At 40.9% G+C, this 22,097-nt stretch overlaps 2 protein-coding genes across 2 annotated transcripts; one reads left to right on the top strand and one right to left on the bottom strand.

The window, feature by feature from the left end:
* The first annotated feature begins 3,808 nt into the window (after positions 1-3,808).
* On the top strand, positions 3,809-8,851 carry LOC115113936 (dynein light chain Tctex-type 4). The gene is given in 3 exon segments (XM_029641871.2): positions 3,809-3,913; positions 4,680-4,845; positions 4,848-8,851. Coding segments are annotated over 2 exon segments (729 nt in total). The 5' UTR covers positions 3,809-3,913; positions 4,680-4,691; the 3' UTR covers positions 5,423-8,851.
* LOC115114415 (serine/threonine-protein kinase PLK3-like) lies at positions 8,196-16,006 on the bottom strand. The gene is made up of 15 exons (XM_029642626.2): positions 15,692-16,006; positions 14,709-14,816; positions 14,490-14,606; positions 14,262-14,391; positions 13,975-14,062; positions 13,779-13,874; positions 13,300-13,498; positions 12,827-12,953; positions 12,616-12,725; positions 11,957-12,080; positions 11,586-11,669; positions 11,312-11,474; positions 11,036-11,165; positions 10,696-10,806; positions 8,196-10,561 (listed from the first exon to the last, which is right to left on the bottom strand). Exons 1-15 carry the CDS (start codon positions 15,896-15,898, stop codon positions 10,367-10,369), a joined length of 1,989 nt encoding a protein of 662 aa, XP_029498486.1. The 5' UTR covers positions 15,899-16,006; the 3' UTR covers positions 8,196-10,366.
* Between the last annotated feature and the right edge of the window lie 6,091 nt (positions 16,007-22,097).

Raw genomic sequence — 22,097 nt, 5'->3', positions numbered from 1 at the left:
AAAGCACCGAACACCATAATAGAAGGAAATGATCTGGCTGCCTTTCCCAGAGCTGCCATGTGGCTGGGAAAACACAAGTTAATAATTAGGAACATTCTCCAGAACCAAATGTCTGAATGCCTTTTTCCAAATGTTTTACTTCCTGGTGGGGTAGTTTTCATAGCCTTCTGTGGATGCTGTCATACTAGGAAGCCATGCTAATCAATAGACAGGGATAAATGAGGACAGGGCCGGAAGTAGAATAGTCAAAACAGAGGACTGATAGAATATTCTAGAACAGGTCCAGGATCAATTCGGGGAAAAACTATAATCAGAGAGAAGTGAAGTTATTGGTAACTCACTCCACTCATGCCACTTCTTGTAGGTCGCTCGGGAATAAGGCGTCTGCTAAATGAATAAAAAGTAGAAACATTTTAATAAGGAGGGGGAAAGGGAGCTAGGTTTTCCTCTGTTGTTCTGATGAGTAACAGAGGGAAGGATCTGAGAAAGAAAAGGCAGAGCACATCCTGCTGTGGTCTTCCAGAGTGACGTTACTCTCCCTGTGTGATTCAGTCCTCGTGGGCCGCTGGAGTTGTTAATAGCACATCTATGACATCAGCCAGTGAATCCCAGGCCGACTGAGAATAAATTGATTGCATTCACTTTAGCTAAGCAGGGATCACATAAGGGGTAATATGGGAGTAACTAGGATGTGGAAGAGTGAATAAAGTTCCACCACCAGCAAAAAACACAATTGAATCCCTGCTCAAGAGCATTTAATAAAAACAACGTTCAGTTAGCACTCAACCCAACGCAACATATAGAAATACAAGGGAGGGCACAAATGTAATGTAAAGAACAATGCATATTCACAAATAAATCAGTTGGCATATAGACCAAAATTCTAAACAAAATCACCACATATCAAGAAACCATGAAACCATGTGGGTTACAAACATGTCCCACAAACAGCTATGAGGTTATTTAGTTGATTCTTCCTGTCTCTAATAAGCATTTACAGTCTATATTTTATTCCCTTTTTAACCTTTATCTGACCAGGTCGGTCAGTTCTGAACTAGTTGTCAGTTGATTACATCTCTTCTGCAAAGTTATAAATACAGGGTCATATGCAAATACAATCCATTGAACTTACTTCTGCAATATTGCATTTGACATTCAAATGATCCTCCCTGAATGTACAGCAGAGCATGCCATGATTATACAAAAGCACATACATGAACTTCTGTAATGGAATGAAAGAAATACACAACATCAAGCTTTAAAAGAGCTTTGAAACAGATGCTTTGTTCTCCTTAGGGGACTCAGCAAATACTTACCAGAAATAGAATCTCTCCAATAGAGGCTCTCCAAATGGGCTCCCAGGTACCTCACCAAGCAGATTGTAATGATAGGGTACTACCATGTGTACACATGTGAGAGGATGGCAACCTGGCCAAAAATAGCACAGATGAATAGCTGCTGAAATCCTTCAGCTTTACTGCAGAAGGTCAAAAATACAGGATGCAAACATCCAATCACTGTGGGTTGTCAACACACTTTAATGCCTATTGTATACTTCAGAGCTCATGTAGAAGCCATAATTAAACGAGATGAAATATGCATCATCTTAACTCAAGATGAGCAATTCAAGGCAACATAATTCTTCAGTTTCATAATGGATAAAAAACTGTTAGTAGGTTTGGCTGCTATTACAGTTGTGCTTCATAGCCAGTTAGTGATTTACTTCACATTTCCTTGATATCAAAAAGGTCAATTGTGCAACATGGAGATACGTTTATTTTTGTCAAGATGCAACAAGGTATGTCAGTGTATAGAAACCTCATGTTCATTTTCCACAGTATTTAAATGTACAATTCTGTGAAAAGGACCTTGTTATTAAAATGCAGAATTCATACCAATTCAAGTTATCTAAGTCTCGGGTAACAGCAATGTGCAGCTATGTTGAGTAATAGACAAAAGTTATTGATTTGGATTCCCAAATGACCAATGTATGAATGAAAAGGTGGAAAGAACACTAATATACTGATCCATCAGGATTAGATGAAGGTTCCACCTCATTTCTGAACAATCTAAGGGTCTATTGTTAGTGACACAGGGCTGGCAGGTGATTCTATGTCATTACAGGCTGCTTGTTTACGGTCCTTTGTCAAATGGGCATTGAAACATAACAATATGACTGAAGTGGTCGGAGCCAATACCTCTTTTCTTCTAGCCTGGTTAAACCAGACTAGTACTACACATATCAGTTTGGATTACAGGCTACTTACATCCCACTCCATCAAATAGATTGCTCTTAAACTGTAACAAACTTTTTTTTTAAATGTCCCTCTTTTCAATCAAGGCAAAAGCAAACAAAACCACACCTTAGAAAGTCTTCAACGTCTAACAGAAAAGTTCCCGTAACTATAAACATATTTTCCCTCTAAAGGAGAAGTCATCAACATCTCCCATCTGTTTGTTCAACTCCAGAGTTATTGATCTCTATTAGCTTCCACCGACAGACATGCCCAGGCATGCCAATGTTACAGGTAGAGCTCCATAACCACCTCACTGTTAGGATGATAACCTGATATTTTTAAATGAGAGAAAGAGAGAGAGAGAGAGAGAGAGAGAGAGAGAGAGAGAGAGAGAGAGAGAGAGAGAGAGAGAGAAGACCCTCAATTTCCATCTGAAGATGATACTGTAAGACATAGCATATCCCTGAATCATTCCCTTCATACCTTCAGGGGTCCTCAGAACTATTCTGTAGTCATGAAAATAGGAAGGAAGTGGTACAGCACAGTATAGTACCTGCGACTGTGAGAAGATAGCATTGTTAATTAGGAAAATGAAGTAGACGGTGCTCTGCTCATTAGTGCCTCTGCCCTTCTACTCTTCCTCTGACGTCAGAATGTTAAACACCCTAGGCACAAACAGATGGATGGCACAATTACTCTCATGCTTTGGGGATATTTTTGGTTAGAGGAAAACATTTTCTCATTTGCACTGTCGCATAATTCTGAATGCCCTGAAATGAAAAGCTAAAGCCACGTTGCAATTAAGCATTTGGAATGGCACATTTAGCTGTCACTCTCTTCATGGGTGCCAGATGCCTTTTGATGACCACCTGCTAGTGCCCCAGTTCAGATGCTTGGACGTCTTTTAGGACTTGCAATCAAGAGAGAGATACTCCAGATTTAGCTGGATTCCCAGTCCACATCATACAAACTATCTTCCATTTGTCTCTGTTAACCTGTGTGTACTGCATCGCCCTTGTGGCCAACCCAAATGATCTTATATGCATACATGCTTACATCTACATTCTTACATGCACATTTTGTGTTGTGTTTTATGAGTCCAAAGCCATGGTATTATAGGGAAGGACACCTGTCAATCATGCATGGAACTCAGAATCAAATTGTCCAATGCTAATGGTGTCTCCAACACCAATGCCATTGGTAATATAGCAATGAAATACCCACATGAAATGACTGATCCTTTTCACTATTGAATTTGTTGACACTGTCATATTCATCCATTCGTATTTCGATTGCTTAATCGAATGATTCCAAAGACAGCAAACACAGACAAGCCCATTGATTCAGAAGGTCACTGTTCAGGTTGAAGAAAACAATTTGCCATGACAACAGCAGAGGACGTGGCAGTAAGCCAGAGACTGCACATCTCTCCCAGGGAATGATTGCTTAGCTCTCAGCCTGTTGTAGTTGCTGACCTGCACTGGCCTTCTAGCCAATAATTTACCCACCACAGTGGCTTGCTGAGAACCCAAACTAGTAAAACTCCTGTTGGTGGGTTGGCCAGTGCCTGATAACTTTCCTTAGCATGCAGAGGAGTCACAAAGCAGTGTCTGAGTCACAAAGCTTTTGCGGGAGAGTTGATCATCATACAGTAGTCTCTCCGGTGATTTTAAAAGGTAAGGTTATACTTATATTTTACTGTTGTTATTGGTTGTGGTCACGGTATTTTGTTATTTTTCGGGGTGTGGTAAAGCTAATGTTTGCAACTGGCAGCATGATTGACCCATTTGAAAAAGGGGAAGGTTGTAAGCAACATAATTGGATTGTATATAGTGTGACACATGCAACATAACTCGTTTTTTAAGGAAACATAACTTCCCCATGACATCATAGTATATGTCAAAATGATTTCCCTTTGGTTTGTTTAAAGAGCACCTTTTCTAACCTACTATTGTATGCTTCAGCGCTTGTCCTTTGAATAGTTAACCTTAATCTCACATACACAGTTTTAAAGATGTTATTTAAAGCTACTGATAAGCACAAGTGGAAATTGTAAATTAAGGTATTTTAGCCATCATGCTGATAGGAACTCTCATGGGGGTATTAGGGGTGGATGGAATTAGTGGTTAAAGTGGTTAAATTTAGGACATACAGTGATGTGAACCAAAATGCTGTGGATTATGTTCATTCAGAAAGAACTGGTGAAATGGTGTTCTTTGTGTCTTATTTACATTTAATGTAAAGGCGATTTTTATTCTCCACATGCAGAAAGGGAGATGTTTACTAATATGATAGACAAGACTTAGGGCAGCACTCTGAAAATCCATAGTTCAGGACAGATTGATTCCTCTGGCAAATAACAGTGATGCAAATTAACGTGATTAAATGAATGCACCGGCAAGCAACTGCATCCTTGAACAGTACAGTGCCCTCGACTTTCAGGTTTGGCTCGAAATGACGACCCAGCAGCCCCCTCTCTCCCAGGAGATTCTGGCTCAGTGTAACCAGCAGGCCATGGAACCATGGGGCTCCCGGAAGCTTCGCCAGAGCCGGCAAGGCTCCATCTCCACCCTCCGTAGCTCCCTGTCTAGGGACCAACACAGCAGCAGCAGCAGCAGCAGCAGCAGCAGCATCCCCGGTACCCTCTTCTACTCCCAAGGGGCTTCCTCCCTATCGAGTCCTCATCCAGGAGGCCCAATATCAGCAACCCAAACTCCCCTTTCATACGCCGGGACTTGGTCGCCCTGACCAAGCGTTTTTCTTTTGGCGGTTGGCTTCAGGGCAGTCGGGCCAGTTTCTCTGGGTTGCCCCTCCATCAGCCTGTCCAGCTAGAGAACACCTATAAGACTGAACCAGAGAAAGGATGTCTTTTTAAAGCCAGTAAGGTCCAGAAGCTTGTGCAAGCCATGCTGGATAGTTATCTGGATGGGGCCAGCTATAACGCAACCTCAGGCAGCCATCTTAGCCAGATTCTGTCAGACATGGTGAAGAGCAAAGTGAAAGAGATGAGTCCTCCGCGGTACAAGCTGGTGTGTCAGGTGGTGGTGGGGCAGAACAGGAACCAGGATCTACGAGTGGCCAGTCGCTGTCTTTGGGACTCGCAACATGATGACTTTGCAGTTGCCATGTTCCAAAACCATTCTCTTTTCACGTTGGTCATAGTCCATGGAGTTTATTGTGAGTGAGTCATACGCACTGGCAACAACTATACTGAACAAAAATATAAATGCAACATGTAAAGTGATGGTCCCATGATTCATGAGCTGAAACAAAAGCTCCCAGAAATGGTCCATAGGCACAAAAAGTTTATTTCTCTCAAATTTTGTGCACAAATTTGTTGACATCATTGTGAGCATTTGCCAAGTTAATCCATCCACCTGATAGGTGTGGCATATCAAGAAGCAGATTAAAAAGCATGATTGTTACTCAGGTGAACCTTGTCCTGGGGACAAAAAAAGGCCTCTAAAAGTTTTCTTTCATCTACGTGTTCGGCGTAGTAACCGACTACAGTGGGCAAATGCTGACCTTCGATGGCCACTAGCACGCTGGAAAAGAGTGCTCTTCACCGATGAATCCTGGTTTCAACTGTACCGGGCAAATGGCAGTGTGTATGGCTTCGTGTGAGCGAGCAGTTTGCAGATGTCAACATTGTTTACAGAGTGTACCATGGTGGCGGTGGGGTTATGTTATGGGCAGGCCATTTTATCAATGGCAATTTGAATGCACAGAGATACCATGACAAGATCGAGGCCCATTGTCGTGCCATTCATCTGCCATCACTTCATGATTCAGCATGATAATGCACTGTTCCATGTCGCAAGGATATATTCACAATTCCTGGAAGCTGAAAATGTCTATTCTTCCACAGCCTCCATAATCACCAAACATGTCAACAATTGAGCATGTTTGGGATACTCTGGTGTTCCAGGTCCCGCCAATATCCAGCAACTTTGCACAGCCATTGAAAAGGAACAGGACACCATTCCACAGGCCACAAACTTCCTGATCCACTCTATGCAAAGTAGACGTGTCACGCTGCATGAGGCAAATGGTCACACCAGAAACTGACTGGTTCTCTGATTTGCACCCCTACTTTTATGTTTTTTTTTATTTTAAAGGTACAATTGAAGTCAGAAGTTTACATACACCTTAGCCAAATACATTTGAACTCAGTTTTTCACAATTCCTGACATTTAATCCAAGTAAGAATTCCCTGTCTTAGATCAGTTAGGATCACTACTTTATTTTAAGAATGTGAAAATGTCAGAATAATAATAAAGAGAATGATTAATTTCAGCTTTTATTTCTTTCATCACATTCCTAGTGGGTCAGAAGTTTACATACACTCAATTAGTATTTGGTAGCATTGCCTTTAGATTGTTTAACTTGGGGTCAAACGTTTCGGGTAGCCTTCCACAAGTTTTACACAATAAGTTGGGTGAATTTTGGCCCATTCCTCCTGACAGAGTTGGTGCAACTGAGTCAGGTTTGGAGGCCTCCTTGCTCGCACATGCTTTTTCAGTTATGCCCACAAAATTTCAATAAGATTGAGGTCAGGGCTTTGTGATGGCCACTCTAATACCTTGACTTTGTTGTCCTTAAGCCATTTTGCCATTTGCGACCAAGCCTTAACTTCCTGACTGATGTCTTGAGATGTTGCTTCAATATATTCACATAATTTCCCCTCATGATGCCTACTATTTTGTGAAGTGCACCAGTCCCTCCTGCAGCAAAGCACCCCCACAACATGTTGCTGCCACCCCCGTGCTTCAGGGTTGGGATGGTGTTCTCCGGCTTGCAAGCCTCATTTTTCCTTCAAACATAACGATGGTCAATATGGCCGAACAGTTCTATTTTTGTTTCATCAGATCAGAGGACATTTCTTCAAAGGGTACGATCTTTGTCCCGATGTGCAATTGCAAACCATAGTCTGGCTTTTTTATGTCAGTTTTCCTTGCTGAGCAGCCTTTCAGGTAATGTCGATATTGGACTTGTTTTTACTGTGGATATATACTTTGTACCCGTTTCCACCAGCATCTTCACAAGGTCATTTGCTGCTGTTCTGGAATTTATTTGCACTTTTCTTCACATCAAAATACATTCTCTAGGAGACAGAAATGATCTCCTTCCTGAGTGGTATGATGGCTGCGTGTTCCCATGGTGTTTATACTTGCGTACTATTGTTTGTACAGATGAACGTGGTACCGTCGGGCATTTGGAATTTTCTCCCAAGGATGAATTAGACTTGGAGGTCAACATTTTTCATTCCCCCCCCCCCCCCCCCCAGGTACACCTCCAATTGACTCGAATATGAATTAGCCTTTCAGAAGCTTAAGCCACGACAATTTTCTGGAATTTTCCAAGCCTTTTTAAAGGCAGTCAATTTAGTGTATGAAAATGTATGACCCACTGGAATTGTGATTGTGAAATAATGTCTAATCTGTCTAAACAATTTTGAAAAATTCCTTGCGTCATGCAAAGTAAATGTCCTAACCGACTTGCCAAAACTACAGTTCAAGAAAATTGTGGAGGGGTTGAAAAACCAGTTAATGACTCCGACCTAGGTGTATGCAAACTGCCGACTTCAACTGTGACCAGATACCCATCTGTATTTCCAGTCTTGTGGAAGCTGTAGATTAGGGCCTAACAAAATTCACAAGACAGATTCTCATAACTCAGTAAAATCTTTGAAATTGTTAGTTATATTTTTGTTCAGCGTAGATCCAAATTGCTGCTTATAAGTAGGAAGTCCACCTGGATGAACACCGATAAAGTCCTAGTTCCTAGGGCCAGAATATGTCAACTCTGGTGTATGGCAAAGACTAGTTTGAGAATTAATCTTGTATTTCACCAACACCATTGCCAAATGTGCTTATTGTACAAATGTTAAGCTAATGGGACAAATCTTAAACTGTTGTATTTTGATGGATCGGGCAATTGTCAAAGAATTCAAAATGATCAATGTGATTACCATAAACTTTATTTTCCTCCATTCGCCCAAATACAGTACATAATGATCATATCACATGTCAAGACCATAGAATTACACATTAATAAATAAAATAAATAGACAACATTTGTCAAAAAAATAAAGGTTCTGAAAAAGCAGATGCTTTCACAATGTTGTATTTTTGAAAAGACGATACCCGGAAGTTGAATAATACTTGCACTCAGGGGTCACAGTTTAAGGATACAACTCTTGGCAGACACGGCCAGCAAGGTAAACCAAGGAGGGATGAGTACAGTATGACGAAACGCAATTTTACATATTGATACAGGTTTATCATACCATTTTACCAAACGCTTATACCAGGTAGTGAGACTAGTGCTTCATTTTAATTTAACCAATTCCATGTAAAAAAGTATTTGCCTCCATAGCCCATTTCCCATGACACCACAACCTGACATTCAAAGGGGCTGTTATTGCACAATACAGAATTCTCAAAAAGGCACTTTATCCCTTTTGCCAAACAGCAATGCAATTTAGCGAAGCTAATTTCAACTGGAGTGCTTCACTCCTGAACACAGAAAAACAAACTATATTAGGGCAATTCCACGGCAACATAAGACAAAACATATTTTTGATCTCATATTGTTCTGGCACTTCTCAGAGACCTCATTGGGCAAAAGGATGTTTCACATTTGTAACTTCAGAAAATCCTGATGAAAGTGGCCATTTGTAGACCTATACACATGCCTCCTGCAAGACCTTATGATCCGGACATGATAGACATCTTGGTGTCGTTACACTCCTTATTGTGCGCTAACATGTCAAGATTTTGAAACACTTCCACATTAAAAATATTAGTATGAATCTCTCAAAGCACTGTTTTTGATTTTGTTAATTTTAATACCACATTTGGAACAAAACACACCACATACAAGTCTATCAAAATTTCAGTGTGGTCTAGTAATTCTGAAGATATCAATTTTATGAGCACCACCAAAACAGTGAATGGTGATTTGTTGAATGTGCAATCCTAAAAAGGAGTGCTGTGGTTGGTATAATGACCTATGTAATTTCCTTAAAAGTACAAGAGCCCACTGGAAGTGTGATTTGTTTGAAGAGTATTTGGTTCCAAACAATGTCTAAAAATAAGCTAAATCAAAACAGGTACTTTGAGATAATGCTAAATGTCTCAAACATGAAGTGATATTTTTTTTCCAGAATCGAGATATTCCATATTTTAGAGCAAACTAAGGAGAATGAAACAAAGACATTGTCTATATCATGTACAGTTCACAGATCATAGGGTCTTACAAGAGGCAAGTATAGGTCTAAAAAAAGCAACTCATTTGTGAAACTTTTCATACAAACGTAAAAACATGGTCAAATTTACTTCTGCCCAATAACGTTGATGTGAGAATTACCAGAACATGGCAAAAATATTTTTGGGCAATGCTGGCATGAGTTGCACATTAACCAGTTAAGGTTAAAATGAATGACCTTTTGGTATCTATAGCTAAAAACTGAACATAAAGTCAGCAACTTGTGGTAAAATGACTGCCAATCCAAAGAAATATAATAAGAGATTGTGCAAATAGTGTCACTCACTGCCCTCCTTATGCCATTGTGTACCAATTAGTGAAGTTCAATCATAAAAGGCAAGTGAAGTCAAAGCATGAAAAGCAGAAGAGCCCCTTTTCACACAGCTTTACAACCACAATGGGGCTGGTCACTAGGCAGCTTGTGATCCCAGGCTGCCATTTTCAGAATCAGGTCTGAGCATCTACTCAGAACAGGGTCAGGTTGTTTGTGCGCATGAAGTGAGTCAAGCCAGTAGTGTGTTACTGTCGTCAGGCTTCATCCAAAAAGAATAACTGAAAAATATAGATGTGCACCATAGTCCAAAAAGGCCAGACACTAGCCAAAGATAGGAGACTCCCTGAATTAACAGCCTCCTGGTTATTTGCTCCCAGTGGAAGCAGAAAGCAGCGGGTTGATTGGCTGAGGCTTGTGGATAGAGCCAGGCGTTATGGCACTGGGGTGAAGTTGTCCCTAGGTACAGATCCAGGATCAGCTTCCCCTCCCCAATTCTAACCTTCACCATCGGGGAATTCAAAACTGACCCCAGATCAGCATTTACGGGAAACTTCACCGTACTCTGGAGCTGTGAGGCAGGAGTCCATTATGAATCCGCGTGGTGTTCGAGTAGCTGGACCACGTAACGCATGCGGTGCCGCAGCTCGGCAGAACAGCCCATCTCTGACAGCATGCTCAGGAGGTAGGTGTAGGACACACGCTCTCGGCTGATGTAGGTCAGTAGGTAGGAGCCAGAAGACTTGCACAGGATGATCTTGGTGTGGTCAGTGTAGAAATTCACCTGTGAGAAAAGGATGGTAAACGCACAATAAGACAAAGGGAATTTTGTACAATATAATTAGTGAGTGGTGTATAACAGAGTGCTGCAGTTAAATTGTGCTATGCAAAGCACAGAAGTGTTGCAGTCAGTCTTACCTGCAGAGTACCGTTGTTGAAGAGCATCACCAGAGCATGGTCGGTCTTCGCCCACTGTAGAAGGAGCGGTGGCTGGGAGGGAGGCTGTTCTTCACAGTGGAGGTCTCCACCCTGGAAAAGAGAAATTACATTAAAATCCCACTTAGATCAGCAAACTGCAAGCTGATTACTGATACTCTGATGAGATAAAATGACTGTCCGAGTTTCTAATGGCAACCAACTCACCATGCAATGCACTACTCTTAACCAGGGCTCATAGGTCTTTGGTCAAAAGTAGAGTACTAATGAAACAGGGTACCATTTGGGAGGCAACCTATAACTTCCTTCTCCAATGCCTTACCTCCATGAGGTTCTGTTCCATGTAGTTGGCCATCAGCTCCACAATCTGCTTCTGGCTGCAGAGCTGCTCTGGTAAAGCACTGGCCTGGAAGGTGAAGTGTTTGTTGTTGGTCATGCAGTAGTGCACAGTCCTATGGAGAAGACAATGGAGATACATTAGACAAGGGTTTGAAACAATCAAAAGGCTACAAAATGAGCACAAGTAGGGTTTGTTCAAAGCATTAAAATAAGGATAATAACTGCTTGAATATTACTCAATTAGTTGAAGGGCTCTTACTTGCGCTGATCACACAGACTCAAGTGTGTCCCCTCGTTGAAGAGCACACCAATGTCTTGATTTGAGAGCTGGTAGCCAAAGCCATATTTATTGGAATAATCAACCCATTTTGTGACCCAGATAAATGATTTGGGTCTGGAGAGACAAGGTGGATTTCTTGTAGCTGGAGAGGAAAAGACTTGTTAAGAAGAGGCTAGTTAAGAGAATTTCAGTATAACCATTTAAATTCCATTTAAACACTGAATACTAGCTTGCAGAGGGGCTGAAAGCTCACCTGCAGGCATGGCAGACAGACAGCTGTTGAGGACCTTCATGGCTGACTCCGCTATAGCAGCAGGGGTAACGCCATCTTCACACGCTGGAGAGAAATGAGGGTGAGGTTTAATTTACCACCACCAACAGTCTGACTCAACCACTTATCAGGTCCATGAGCTCAGATATGAAACGATCAGTGCATTCAAGCCACTTCAAAAGCGATCAATTTGGATACACCAAAAATGACAAGTGAAAGGCTGTTTCACAGTTATTGAACAGTATAGGTATGGGAAAAACCTTGACCTCACAATAATCTATATTTAAAGCATTGATCATGTTCAGTAAAACTGCTGATAGGTGTTAAATCAAACAGCCAGAGTAGCAACTTACGTTCTGTGCTGCTGGCCACCGTGCCTTTAAAGGAGCCTGATGCTGCAGACTTCCTGGACTCTTCCTCAGCTGGAGTATCCAGCGGACCAGAGCTGACTTGCTGGCCTACTGTGGGAGTGGGAGGCTGAAACAGGAAACTTCTTTCATGAGCATCAGGAAACAAACAAAGACCTGTTTTCCTTCCTTACAAGAGTTTTAAATCTGACCCAAAAAGCAAAGGCACATGAATCAAATGCAGTTGTACTGAATCAGAGCACCGCTAGGGAAACAGATGTCAGGGGGCTGTGAGAAAAAGGATTAGCAGTGTGAATATACTGCTGCACATTCATTCTATTCCACAGGCCTGTTTATTTTATTTTACTTTATTTTAAATGTGGTCAATCAAGCCATCACCCAGTCTCGCCATATGTCTTCTGGCTAAAATGGGATTCTGCTAAGTACAGTAGAAAACTATTCTGAGATTTACTACTATAGCAACCCCATAACAGTCCCTTGCTGAGCTCGGTCCTCAGCTAATGCATCTCAGCTAACAAGAGGAAGTGCAAAATGGCTGCATACTTAAAGTAATTAAACATGTCTAGCCTATGCTATAAACTATCTAGCCTATACTACAGAAAAACATTTGCGGTACCATGTGTTGTCATGTGCGAAGTACATACCTCATTGGCTCCAACTGTTTTATAGCTTATCTGGCGACTAATGGAGCATTTGACGATGCCAGACACAAGCTTGGAGATGCTCTCCCGCTCTTCACAATGGCTGTTATCCACTATAAAACAAACATGTTCAATTAAACTCTGACTCTAAGGTTAATCCTGGGGTTAGGCTGCAGCCTTTTGAAGGTCAGTCATGACTTGCCACAATGCTTACCTTTGGATTTTCTCTTTCCAAAAAGACTCTTGGCCATCTTGGTGAAAAACTTCTTGGCAGGGCTGGGCAGGTTGAGCTCTGGCACTGTCACACAGCTGCTGGGAGGCAGCTTGTCTGGGGTGAAAGCCTATAAGAGGGAGAGAAGAGGTTTAGGACAGGGAAAAGACAAGGTCAGCACTTCAAAAATCAAACACTTAGCACAATGAATACTGACATCCTGTCTAGATCTCTTCAGTCAGTGGCCATGTGCTATTATTCAGTGTTGGTCTTTAGAAAGTACACTTTATAGCCAAGGCTGAGGCCTCTAATTGTACCCAAATGTCATCCCAAGATCAAGAAACATAAACCGATTAGAAAGTCACTCAAAACACAAATCAAGGCTGATTAGACTAAAAATGTAATCCAATAAGTAAAAAAGCTATAGGAATTGGTGCTATAAGTTCTAGCCTAATTCCAGGGAATAGGTGACATACTTTTGTGAAGAATTGGTGGTTGAGGATTTGGTCCAGTGTGAGGCGGTCGCTGGGGTTCTTCTGCAGAATGCCAGAGATGAGTTTCTGAGCAGCAGGAGACAGGGTTGAAGGCAGGTTGTATTTCACTTCCTTTATACACTTGTACGTCTCTTTCAGATCAAGGGTTTCAAAGGGAGGGTTCCCGCACATCAGCGTGTACCTGGTTAAAGACAAGATTAATCCGTAAGTCTCCCAAATACCAATTGAGTTCAACTGTTGACATATGCTTAATTTGAGTAAGGTTATACAAGCATAAACTAGCTTAGCAATGGCCTACCTCATAACTATAAAACAACTTTTTACATATGTGAAATTCTGTACATGCTTTAAACGTTCAAGAGCCAAGTATGAGCTGTAGATCAAAGTCAACAGCAAGTATGCGCCAAGTCAAATACAACGTAGCTCAGACACCACAAAACCACCATTTGAAGTATACTTACATTACACAACCTAGTGACCAGATGTCAGACTCTGTTCCATGGCCCTGCCTGTTCAACACCTCAGGTGCAAGGTAGTTAGGTGTTCCACATATAGTTCTGAGGAGAAACAGGTTTGCGTTAGAGGTGTTCACCTCAGATTGCCGGAATATTATTTTTTCCTTCCCAGCCAAAGGAGATACTCCATCAGTTGACTTACTTCTTCCTCTGCTCAACTGGTTCCAACTTTGCTGCCAGGCCGAAGTCCCCTAACCGCAACTCCATGTTCTCATTCACAAAGAAATTCCCTGCAAGAGCAACATTTGTCAAATTCCTTTCCCCCCTAGGCCTCCCAAGAGGAATAGGCACACACCTGAAATGGCTTGACATGAACCAACCAAATAGGAAAATCTAAATATACCATTGACATTTTCTAAATGGCTGAACTGAATGAGATACATGGTGGTAAAATAATAAATATGATATTTGACAAATGACTCTACATACCTAATTTGAGATCCCTGTGAAGGATGCCCCTATTGTGAAGGTACTTCAGCCCAGAAATGATCTGCCGGAGGTAGTACCGCACTTCTGGGTCTGTCAGTGTGTGTCTTGCTTTCCAAATGTGTGCTAGGGACTGCGAAGACAAGGTGAGAATTCTGTCAGTACCCAGCAAGCACCCTTCAGAATGCCTGCACACGCTGTACCATAACAGAAAGCAGCAGCACAGCTCACCTTTCTACTGCAGAGTTCAAGGAAAATATAGATGTTGTCTTGGTCTTCAAAATGATGGGAGAACTTGACCACATGCTTGTGATGAAGGGTTTTGTGAAGCTCAATTTCATTTGTTATCTGACAAAAAAATTATGAAACCGTTAACCAGAATAGAAATAGGAATAGAGACTATTTTGGAAAACAGTTCATCTCTAGATCTACATTCACATGTTTCCTTACCTTATCTCTCTGATGAGGTTTTGACACCCTGCTCTGTGGTATCACCTTTACAGCATACATTTTCTTGTTAGAAAGGTCTGTCATTTCATAGCATCGTGCAAAGCCACCCTTAGAAGAAACAGGACAAATCAGCATCAGACTATTTTCTAGCCATAAAATAAAATTAATGGGGTTTCTCAGTGTTGGTTTGGCTGCAATTCAACACTAGGCTGCTTGTTTGTATTGTATATCCAATGACGTATGTTCCAACCATATACCTCGTACAGAATTGTGACGCTTTCCTTTCATCAAATACATTCGATATTTATTAGTACCTGTGTTAAACACATTTCATTTAGAATTAAATTAAATTATTATATTTAGGGTAACGCCACAAACATTAACAATGATTTGTTTCTCACATGCAGCAGCAAAGACTGAGGCAACGATGTTTAGACAGTGACACCGCGCTTGTGTTAATACATTTATAATATATACATTCTATCAACAAATGACTGACCAGTGACAAGTAGGGCGTTAGAAAACATTGCACTGGCAAAATAATGTAGTCTAGACTCATGACGGGTGGTATTTGAACAGTGGCTGGTTTTAAGATTAGCCAATGTGCCAATTTCCACCACCTCAGTCACAAGAGATAATACATTAACATCGATATTTGGGCTAGTAGACTAGATTAATGCACATGAGGGGCACATCTCCCTAGACTCGTCGTGAGAGAGAAAGACTAGGATAAAGTTAGTCATATCCAACACCGCACGAGGTAATTATCCCGCAACATTCACATGTGACTAACGTGTAACTTTGTAGAACATGCGACCTAACCGTGAACAAATCATGTCAATGAATGAAAACTGACAACGTAACACTGACGCCGCATTCTCCAATTTCTTTAGACTACTACCATCCGACCACATCGTCACCAAAATTGTGTACAAACAATTGAATTCGGTGAGATACATAATCCATAGAGCAAATTGATATACCTTTCCCAGAAGCTTTCCTTTGCTGTAAGACTTCCCTGTCTTGGAATCTGTCACCACCTGGGCGAGTTCTGGTTTGATTTGTTCTGATTTAGTCCTGTTCGGTTTAGTAGGAGGAATAACTTCACGTTGTGGACAAGGTTTGAATAGATTCGGATTCATCGTGAGACATGAACTACCCTGAGAGGTGGCGAAACATGGGGTATCCATTCATTCAAAATAAATATTTTCCAACAATCCTCTGATTCAACGATTGATCCTTTCAGCGGAGTCGTGTCCTCAAACCCAATTCGTATCCATCTGACGTGACCGCGCAGAAAATTCCTCAACTATATAAACTATGCCTGACGTCATGGAGGGCGGGTGAATAGGTGGTGCATTACTGAAATGAACCAATCCTATTTGCTCGAAATACTTCTCAATCAAAGATGATTTAAATGATTCGTGTGCTTAAATGTGCTTTTCATATGTGCGTGAAATACTGAATGAACGAATGAACAATGCACCCAGTCACGTGACTGCATTGATTCAACTGCTGTTGAATGAGGGGATTTTGTTTTAGGCGTGGAGGTTTTGAACCACTCTTTAATTTTAAAAAATATATTTTTTAAATTGTATTATCAGAGAAACACATAACTCTATCAAAGCACATTACACTTATGCTCTATCAACATGATATTCAATATACCAAGATTAAATAAATATGTATTCATTTATTCTCTTATTAGTAGGATTTTGTCTTAGAAATTGAAACATGTAACCTGTATTTTGGAAATTAAATTAAATCAAATCAAATCAAATGTATTTATATAGCCCTTCGTACATCAGCTGATATCTCAAAGTGCTGTACAGAAACCCAGCCTAAAACAACCAAACAGCAAGCAATGCAGGTGTAGAAATTACTGTAATGGATGTTTCTTTAAAAAACTGAAGACAACAATCAATCAACAGCATTTTATCATATTGACTTCTGTGCCATTATCACGAGGCTGAACATGAGGCTGCCAACTCATTTCACGTCTGACAGTGAAAGGAAGTGGTTCGAGATGCCATCTGGTGGAGTAAATATTGAATGGTTTCAGCATGAACTACACGTGAAAATCGGACATGCGCAGCTGCGGTTTCCTTCATATAAAGCCATTTTCTTTCAGTAGGGACAGGGATTAGGGAATCATCTCACCAGTGCCTGTTCAACAAATAGCCATTGGCTATTGGCAAATAATCCGTGTCTGGGTGATTACAGTATTTGAAAACACCTAGGATAATCCTTTCTCAGTTTGACATGTTGAGCAGCTGTGTTCAAAACAGAATGTTTGGCAGCTAGAAAACTGATCCCTTGTTTTAGGGATAAAATACATTTTTATTCGTAAAATGTTGCTCTTTTTAATAAATATCCAGCTAATCATTGGCCCCTCAGTAAACTCCCCTGTAAATTGAACAACAGCAATCCCCTGTTCATGTAAATGTCTCTGGGGTTTGCATCTTGTTCACTTAGCTTGCATTTCAGTACCAGACCATGGAAGGCTACTAGAAACAATTCTTAAATTATATATTTTTAAATGTAACCATTATTTCACTAGGCAAGTCAGTTAAGAAAAAAATCGTATTTACCATGATGGCCTACCAGGGAACAGTGGGTTAACTGCCTTGTTCAGAAGTAGAACAACAGATTTTTACCTTGTCAGCTCAGGGATTTGATCCATTCCGTTCGGTTACTAGTCCAATGCTCTAACCACTAGGCTAACCGCCACCCCAACTAGGGACCATTCGTGTCTAAGGTGAACGTGATAACCACTACACTACGGAAACACATAAGAGTGGATAACTTTTACATTTCATTCTGAAATGCATATGTACATGAGTGCAACAATTTTACATTTTCACAAATATACTTTGTGATCTACCTAATAAAGTTGGACTTTTAACAGTTATTTTCTTTTTGGAATGACTTGAACAGGAAGGAACATCTCTGCAAACTTTCATTTTCAGTCAGTTCAAGGACTTTTAAGAGGGCAATGGAATGCAAAGTCATCGATGAACGAAAATAAAAAAAACTTAGGAAGGACTGGAAGGCTGGTAGGTTTTTAGGGTGTGGATCAGGTTCAAAACATGTCCATGTTGCCCATGTCTCCATCTCTTTTGGATTTCTTGTCTTGGGACTCAGACTATAGGCCTTGTTGATGCTGTGCTTCATCTCATTGTGCCCCTCAGAGTACATATTTTTCAGCATGCTCATTAGTTCATCGCTAGGATCAGCATTCTCGTCTGGCTTTACAGTGTGTTTTTAGTATTCCATGTATTACTCTAAAAGGTGCTGTCAGTAAACATCTTGAACAGGTATGAAGGTACGTTAAAACGTCTTGGTGACAGGGGGCAGTATTTTCACGTCCGGATGAAATGCATGCCCAAATTCAACTGCCTGCTACTCACCCCCATAAGATAAGATATGCATATTATTAGTAGATTTGGATAGACAGCACTCTGAAGTTTCTAAAACTGTTTGAATCATGTCTGTAAATATAACAGAATTTATTTAGCAGGCGAAACCCCGAGGACAAACCATTCAGATTTTTTTTTGAGGTCACTCCCTTTTCAATGGGGTTTCATTGGGAATCCAGATTTCTAAGGGATCTTCTCGCAGTTCCTATTGCTTCCACTGGATATCAACAGTCTTTAGAAATTGGTTCAGGTTTTTCCTTTTTGGAATGAAGAAGTAGCCCTGTTCAGAACGAGGGTAACCTCTATACTGTTAGATAGAGGCGCGTGACCAGAAAGCTAGCTACAGTTTGTTTTCCTCCTATATTGAACACAGATCATCCCGTCTTCAATTTGATCAATTATTTACGTTACAAAATACCTAAAGTTGTATTACAAAAGTAGTTTGAAATTTTACAGGTAACTTTTGAGATATTTTGTAGTCACGTTGCGCAAGTTGGAACCAGTGTTTTTCTGGATCAAACGCGCCAAATAAATTGACATTTTGAATATATATCGACGGAATTAATCGAACAAAAGGACCATTCGTGATGTTTATGAGACATATTGGAGTGCCAACAAAAGAAGCTCGTCAAAGGTAAGGCATCAATTATATTTTTATTTCTGCATTTTGTGTCACGCCTGCAGGGCTGAAATATGCTTCTCTCTTTGTTTACGGAGGTACTATCCTCAGATAATAGCATCGTTTGCTTTCGCCGAAAAGCCTTTTTGAAATCTGTCGTGTCGGCTGGATTCACAACACGTGTAGCTTTAATTTGCTATCTTGCATGTGTGATTTCATGAAAGTTTGATTTTTATAGTAATTTATTTGAATTTGGCGCTCCAAGTTTATCATTTTAAAAGGCTAATTGATCATTAGAAAACCCATTTTGCAATTATGTTAGCACAGCTGAAAACTGTTCTGATTAAAAAAGCAATAAAACTGGCCTTCTTTAGACTATTTGAGAATCTGGAGCATCAGCATTTGTGGATTCGATTACAGGCTGAAAATGGCCAGAAACAAAGACCTTTCTTCTGAAACTCGTCAGTCTATTCTTGTTCTGAGAAATGAAGGCTATTACATGCAAGAAATTGCCAAGCAACTGAAGACCTGGTACAATGCTGTGTACTACTGCCTCCACAGAACAGCGCAAACTGACTTTAAGCAGAATGGAAAGAGGAGTGGGAGGTCCCGGTGCACAACTGAGCAAGAGGACAAGTACATTAGAGTGTCTAGTTTGAGAAAAAGATGCCGCACAAGTCCTCAACTGGCAGCTTCACTAAATAGTACCCGCAAAACACCAGTCTCAACGTCAACAGTGAAGAGGAGACTCCGGGATGCTTGCCTTCTAGGCAGAGTTCCTCTGCCCAGTGTCTGTGTTCTTTTGACCATCTTAATCATTTATTTTCATTGGCCAGTCTGAGATACGTCTTTTTCTTTGCAACTCTGCCAAGAAGACAAACTTTTATAAAGGGCCTATTTGCGAGATTGACTTGTTATAGGCATAGGCTACTGACTAAAATCTGGGTTTATAATTGCAATTCAACTTTGCCATGGTTTGCTGAGCTAGATGCAGGAAGCCTGTAGCCCTGTGAAAGGCCAACATGCCAACATCTAATTTCAGGGAAAAGTCTACAATGAAACTGATATTAAATGTAGAGAATGATAAATTTGCAATAGAGCTGTGACCATGATCACAATTGATAACTTCAAATTTAATTAACTAAACATGGCCATTAATAACATGTAATGAACTAAACATGCCCATTAATAATTGCATAATAACACAAGGCAACAACAAAAAACTTTTTTTATAGAATATTTTGGTATTTATTACAACACTCTAAATTTTGCCAAAGCATATTCTGTAGGAGGGGTTAATGTGAAATCAAATAATTTAACATGATTTATATGAATTGGGTCATGAACATATGGACTTTGAAATGAACAAGGGAGAGGTTAAACATGGGCTAAGTCTGGCATGAACTTATTCCTACACTTTACAATAACTCTGAGGCAGTGGTGTTAGGTATTCTCTGTATAGACTATTCCCTCCATCGTGACACTGCTGCCCAGTTGAAGAGCTTGTGATCTCCATGCAGCCCCACAGCACCATGCGCCGTCAGAAAGGCACCACTCAGCCTCAGGAGATGCCCTTCTGGACGCATGCAGCCATAGAGTCATTATACCCTAATGTAGGTCTTGTCACGCCCTGATCTGTTTCACCTGTGATTGTCTCCACCCCCTCCAGGTGTCACTTATTTTCCTCAGTGTATTTATCTCTGTGTTTCCTGTCTCTCTGTGCCAGTTCATCTTGTATGTTCCAAGTTAACCAGAGTGTTTTCCCCCTGCCTTTTCTATTCTCTTTTTCTAGTCCTCCCGGTTTTGACCCTTGCCTGTTTTCTGGACTCTGTACCTGCCTGCCTAACCATTCTGCCTGCCCTGACCTCGAGCCTGCCTGCCACGCTGTACCTTCTGGACTTTGAACTGGTTTTGACCTTTTGCCTGTCCACAACCATTCTCATGCCTACCCCTTTTGGATTATTAATAAATATCCAAGACTTAAACCATCTGCCTCCCGTCTGCATTTGGGTCTCACCTTGTGCCCTTATAGGTCTATTTGCCGACTAGCCAAATAAAGTGCAGTGTGCAACTCGTCATTCAAGCATATTTGAACATTTAATTCATCCTTCATTCAGTTCAGTCAGTATGTCATCCATTTGGTCTGAGTTGCAATGGGAATTAAATCAAAGAGAATAGAACAGTCATCCATTTGTCTATTGAAATCCATATGTACTCCCGTGTGGCGCAGTGGTTAAGGGCGCTATATTGCAGAGCCAGCTGTGCCAACAGAGACTCTGGGTTTTCGCCCAGGCTCTGTCGTAAACGGCCGCGACCGGGAGGTCCGTGGGGCGGTGCACAATTGGCCTAGCGTCGTCCGGGTTAGGGAGGGTTTGGCCGGTAGGAAAATCCTTGTCTCATCACGCACCAGCGACTCCTGTGGCGGGCCGGGCGCAGTGCACGCTAACCAAGGTTGCCAGGTGCATGGTGTTTCCTCCGACACATTGGTGCGGCTGGCTTCCGGGTTGGATGGCGCTGTGTTAAGAAGCAGTAAGCCTTGGTTGGGTTGTGTATCGGAGGACGCATGACTTTCAACCTTCGTCTCTCTCGAGCCCGTACGGGAGTTGTAGCGATGAGACAAGATAGTAGCTACTAAACAATTGGATACCCTGAAATTGGGGAGAAAAAATGGGTAAAAAAAGAAAAGAAAAAGAAATCCATATGTATTCAAAATGATCTACATTCTCAAAGGTTCTTTAGCCTATCATTTTGACAATTAAATGTTTAATTTAGGCCTATCCAAAGACAAAATAGGCCTTCAACTTGTAGGCATTGCAATTTAGGCTATCATTTTGCATACGGGTGTTTTGTAGAATAATTTTAGAACTCAATTTGTGTTTTATAACTGTTTTTATTATAGTGCTCCCCTTAAAAAGAGATCCTAGCTCACAGGCCTCTAAATAAATGTTCAACTAAATAGTTGAAGAAGCACATGCAGTGGCTGATGGGTAAACATATCTGGCAATAAGAATAGGCTATATATAGTCTTGACCATTTGGAACCCCTTGGCTATTTTACTCAGGACAGGTTATAAGCCAAGACTTAATCAATATTTTGTTTTGTCTCATTTATTGATATGGACCTAGCCTCTGCGTGATGAGGTGGTGCAACGCAAATGGCTATAGCAAGCCTACATTCCACAGAGTGGAATTCACAAATACAATAGTCAAAATGCCTAATATAAGGCATACAGTCCGTGTTCCAAAATACTGGAAAAATTGTGATACATTACAGGATCACCATAATAGTCCCATGCGGCTATAACAATGTATTATGCAATTATATAGCGATTAAATAACACACAACAAATAG

The sequence above is a fragment of the Oncorhynchus nerka genome, linkage group LG9b (assembly GCF_034236695.1).
Source record: "Oncorhynchus nerka isolate Pitt River linkage group LG9b, Oner_Uvic_2.0, whole genome shotgun sequence".
NCBI classification, from domain to species: Eukaryota; Metazoa; Chordata; class Actinopteri; order Salmoniformes; family Salmonidae; genus Oncorhynchus; species Oncorhynchus nerka.
This window is presented reverse-complemented; position numbering and strand designations above follow the sequence as displayed.

Bases quoted from the DNA above. Each gene is read 5' to 3' on its own strand.
- LOC115114415 (XM_029642626.2), bottom strand. From the start codon at position 15,898: ATGGATACCCCATGTTTCGCCACCTCTCAGGGTAGTTCATGTCTCACG. The intron at 13,499-13,778 runs GTAAGTATACTT...GTCTTTAACCAG, and splicing joins TGGTCACTAGGTTGTGTAAT to GTACACGCTGATGTGCGGGA. The intron at 11,670-11,956 runs GTAAGTTGCTAC...ATTTCTCTCCAG, and splicing joins GGTGGCCAGCAGCACAGAAC to CGTGTGAAGATGGCGTTACC.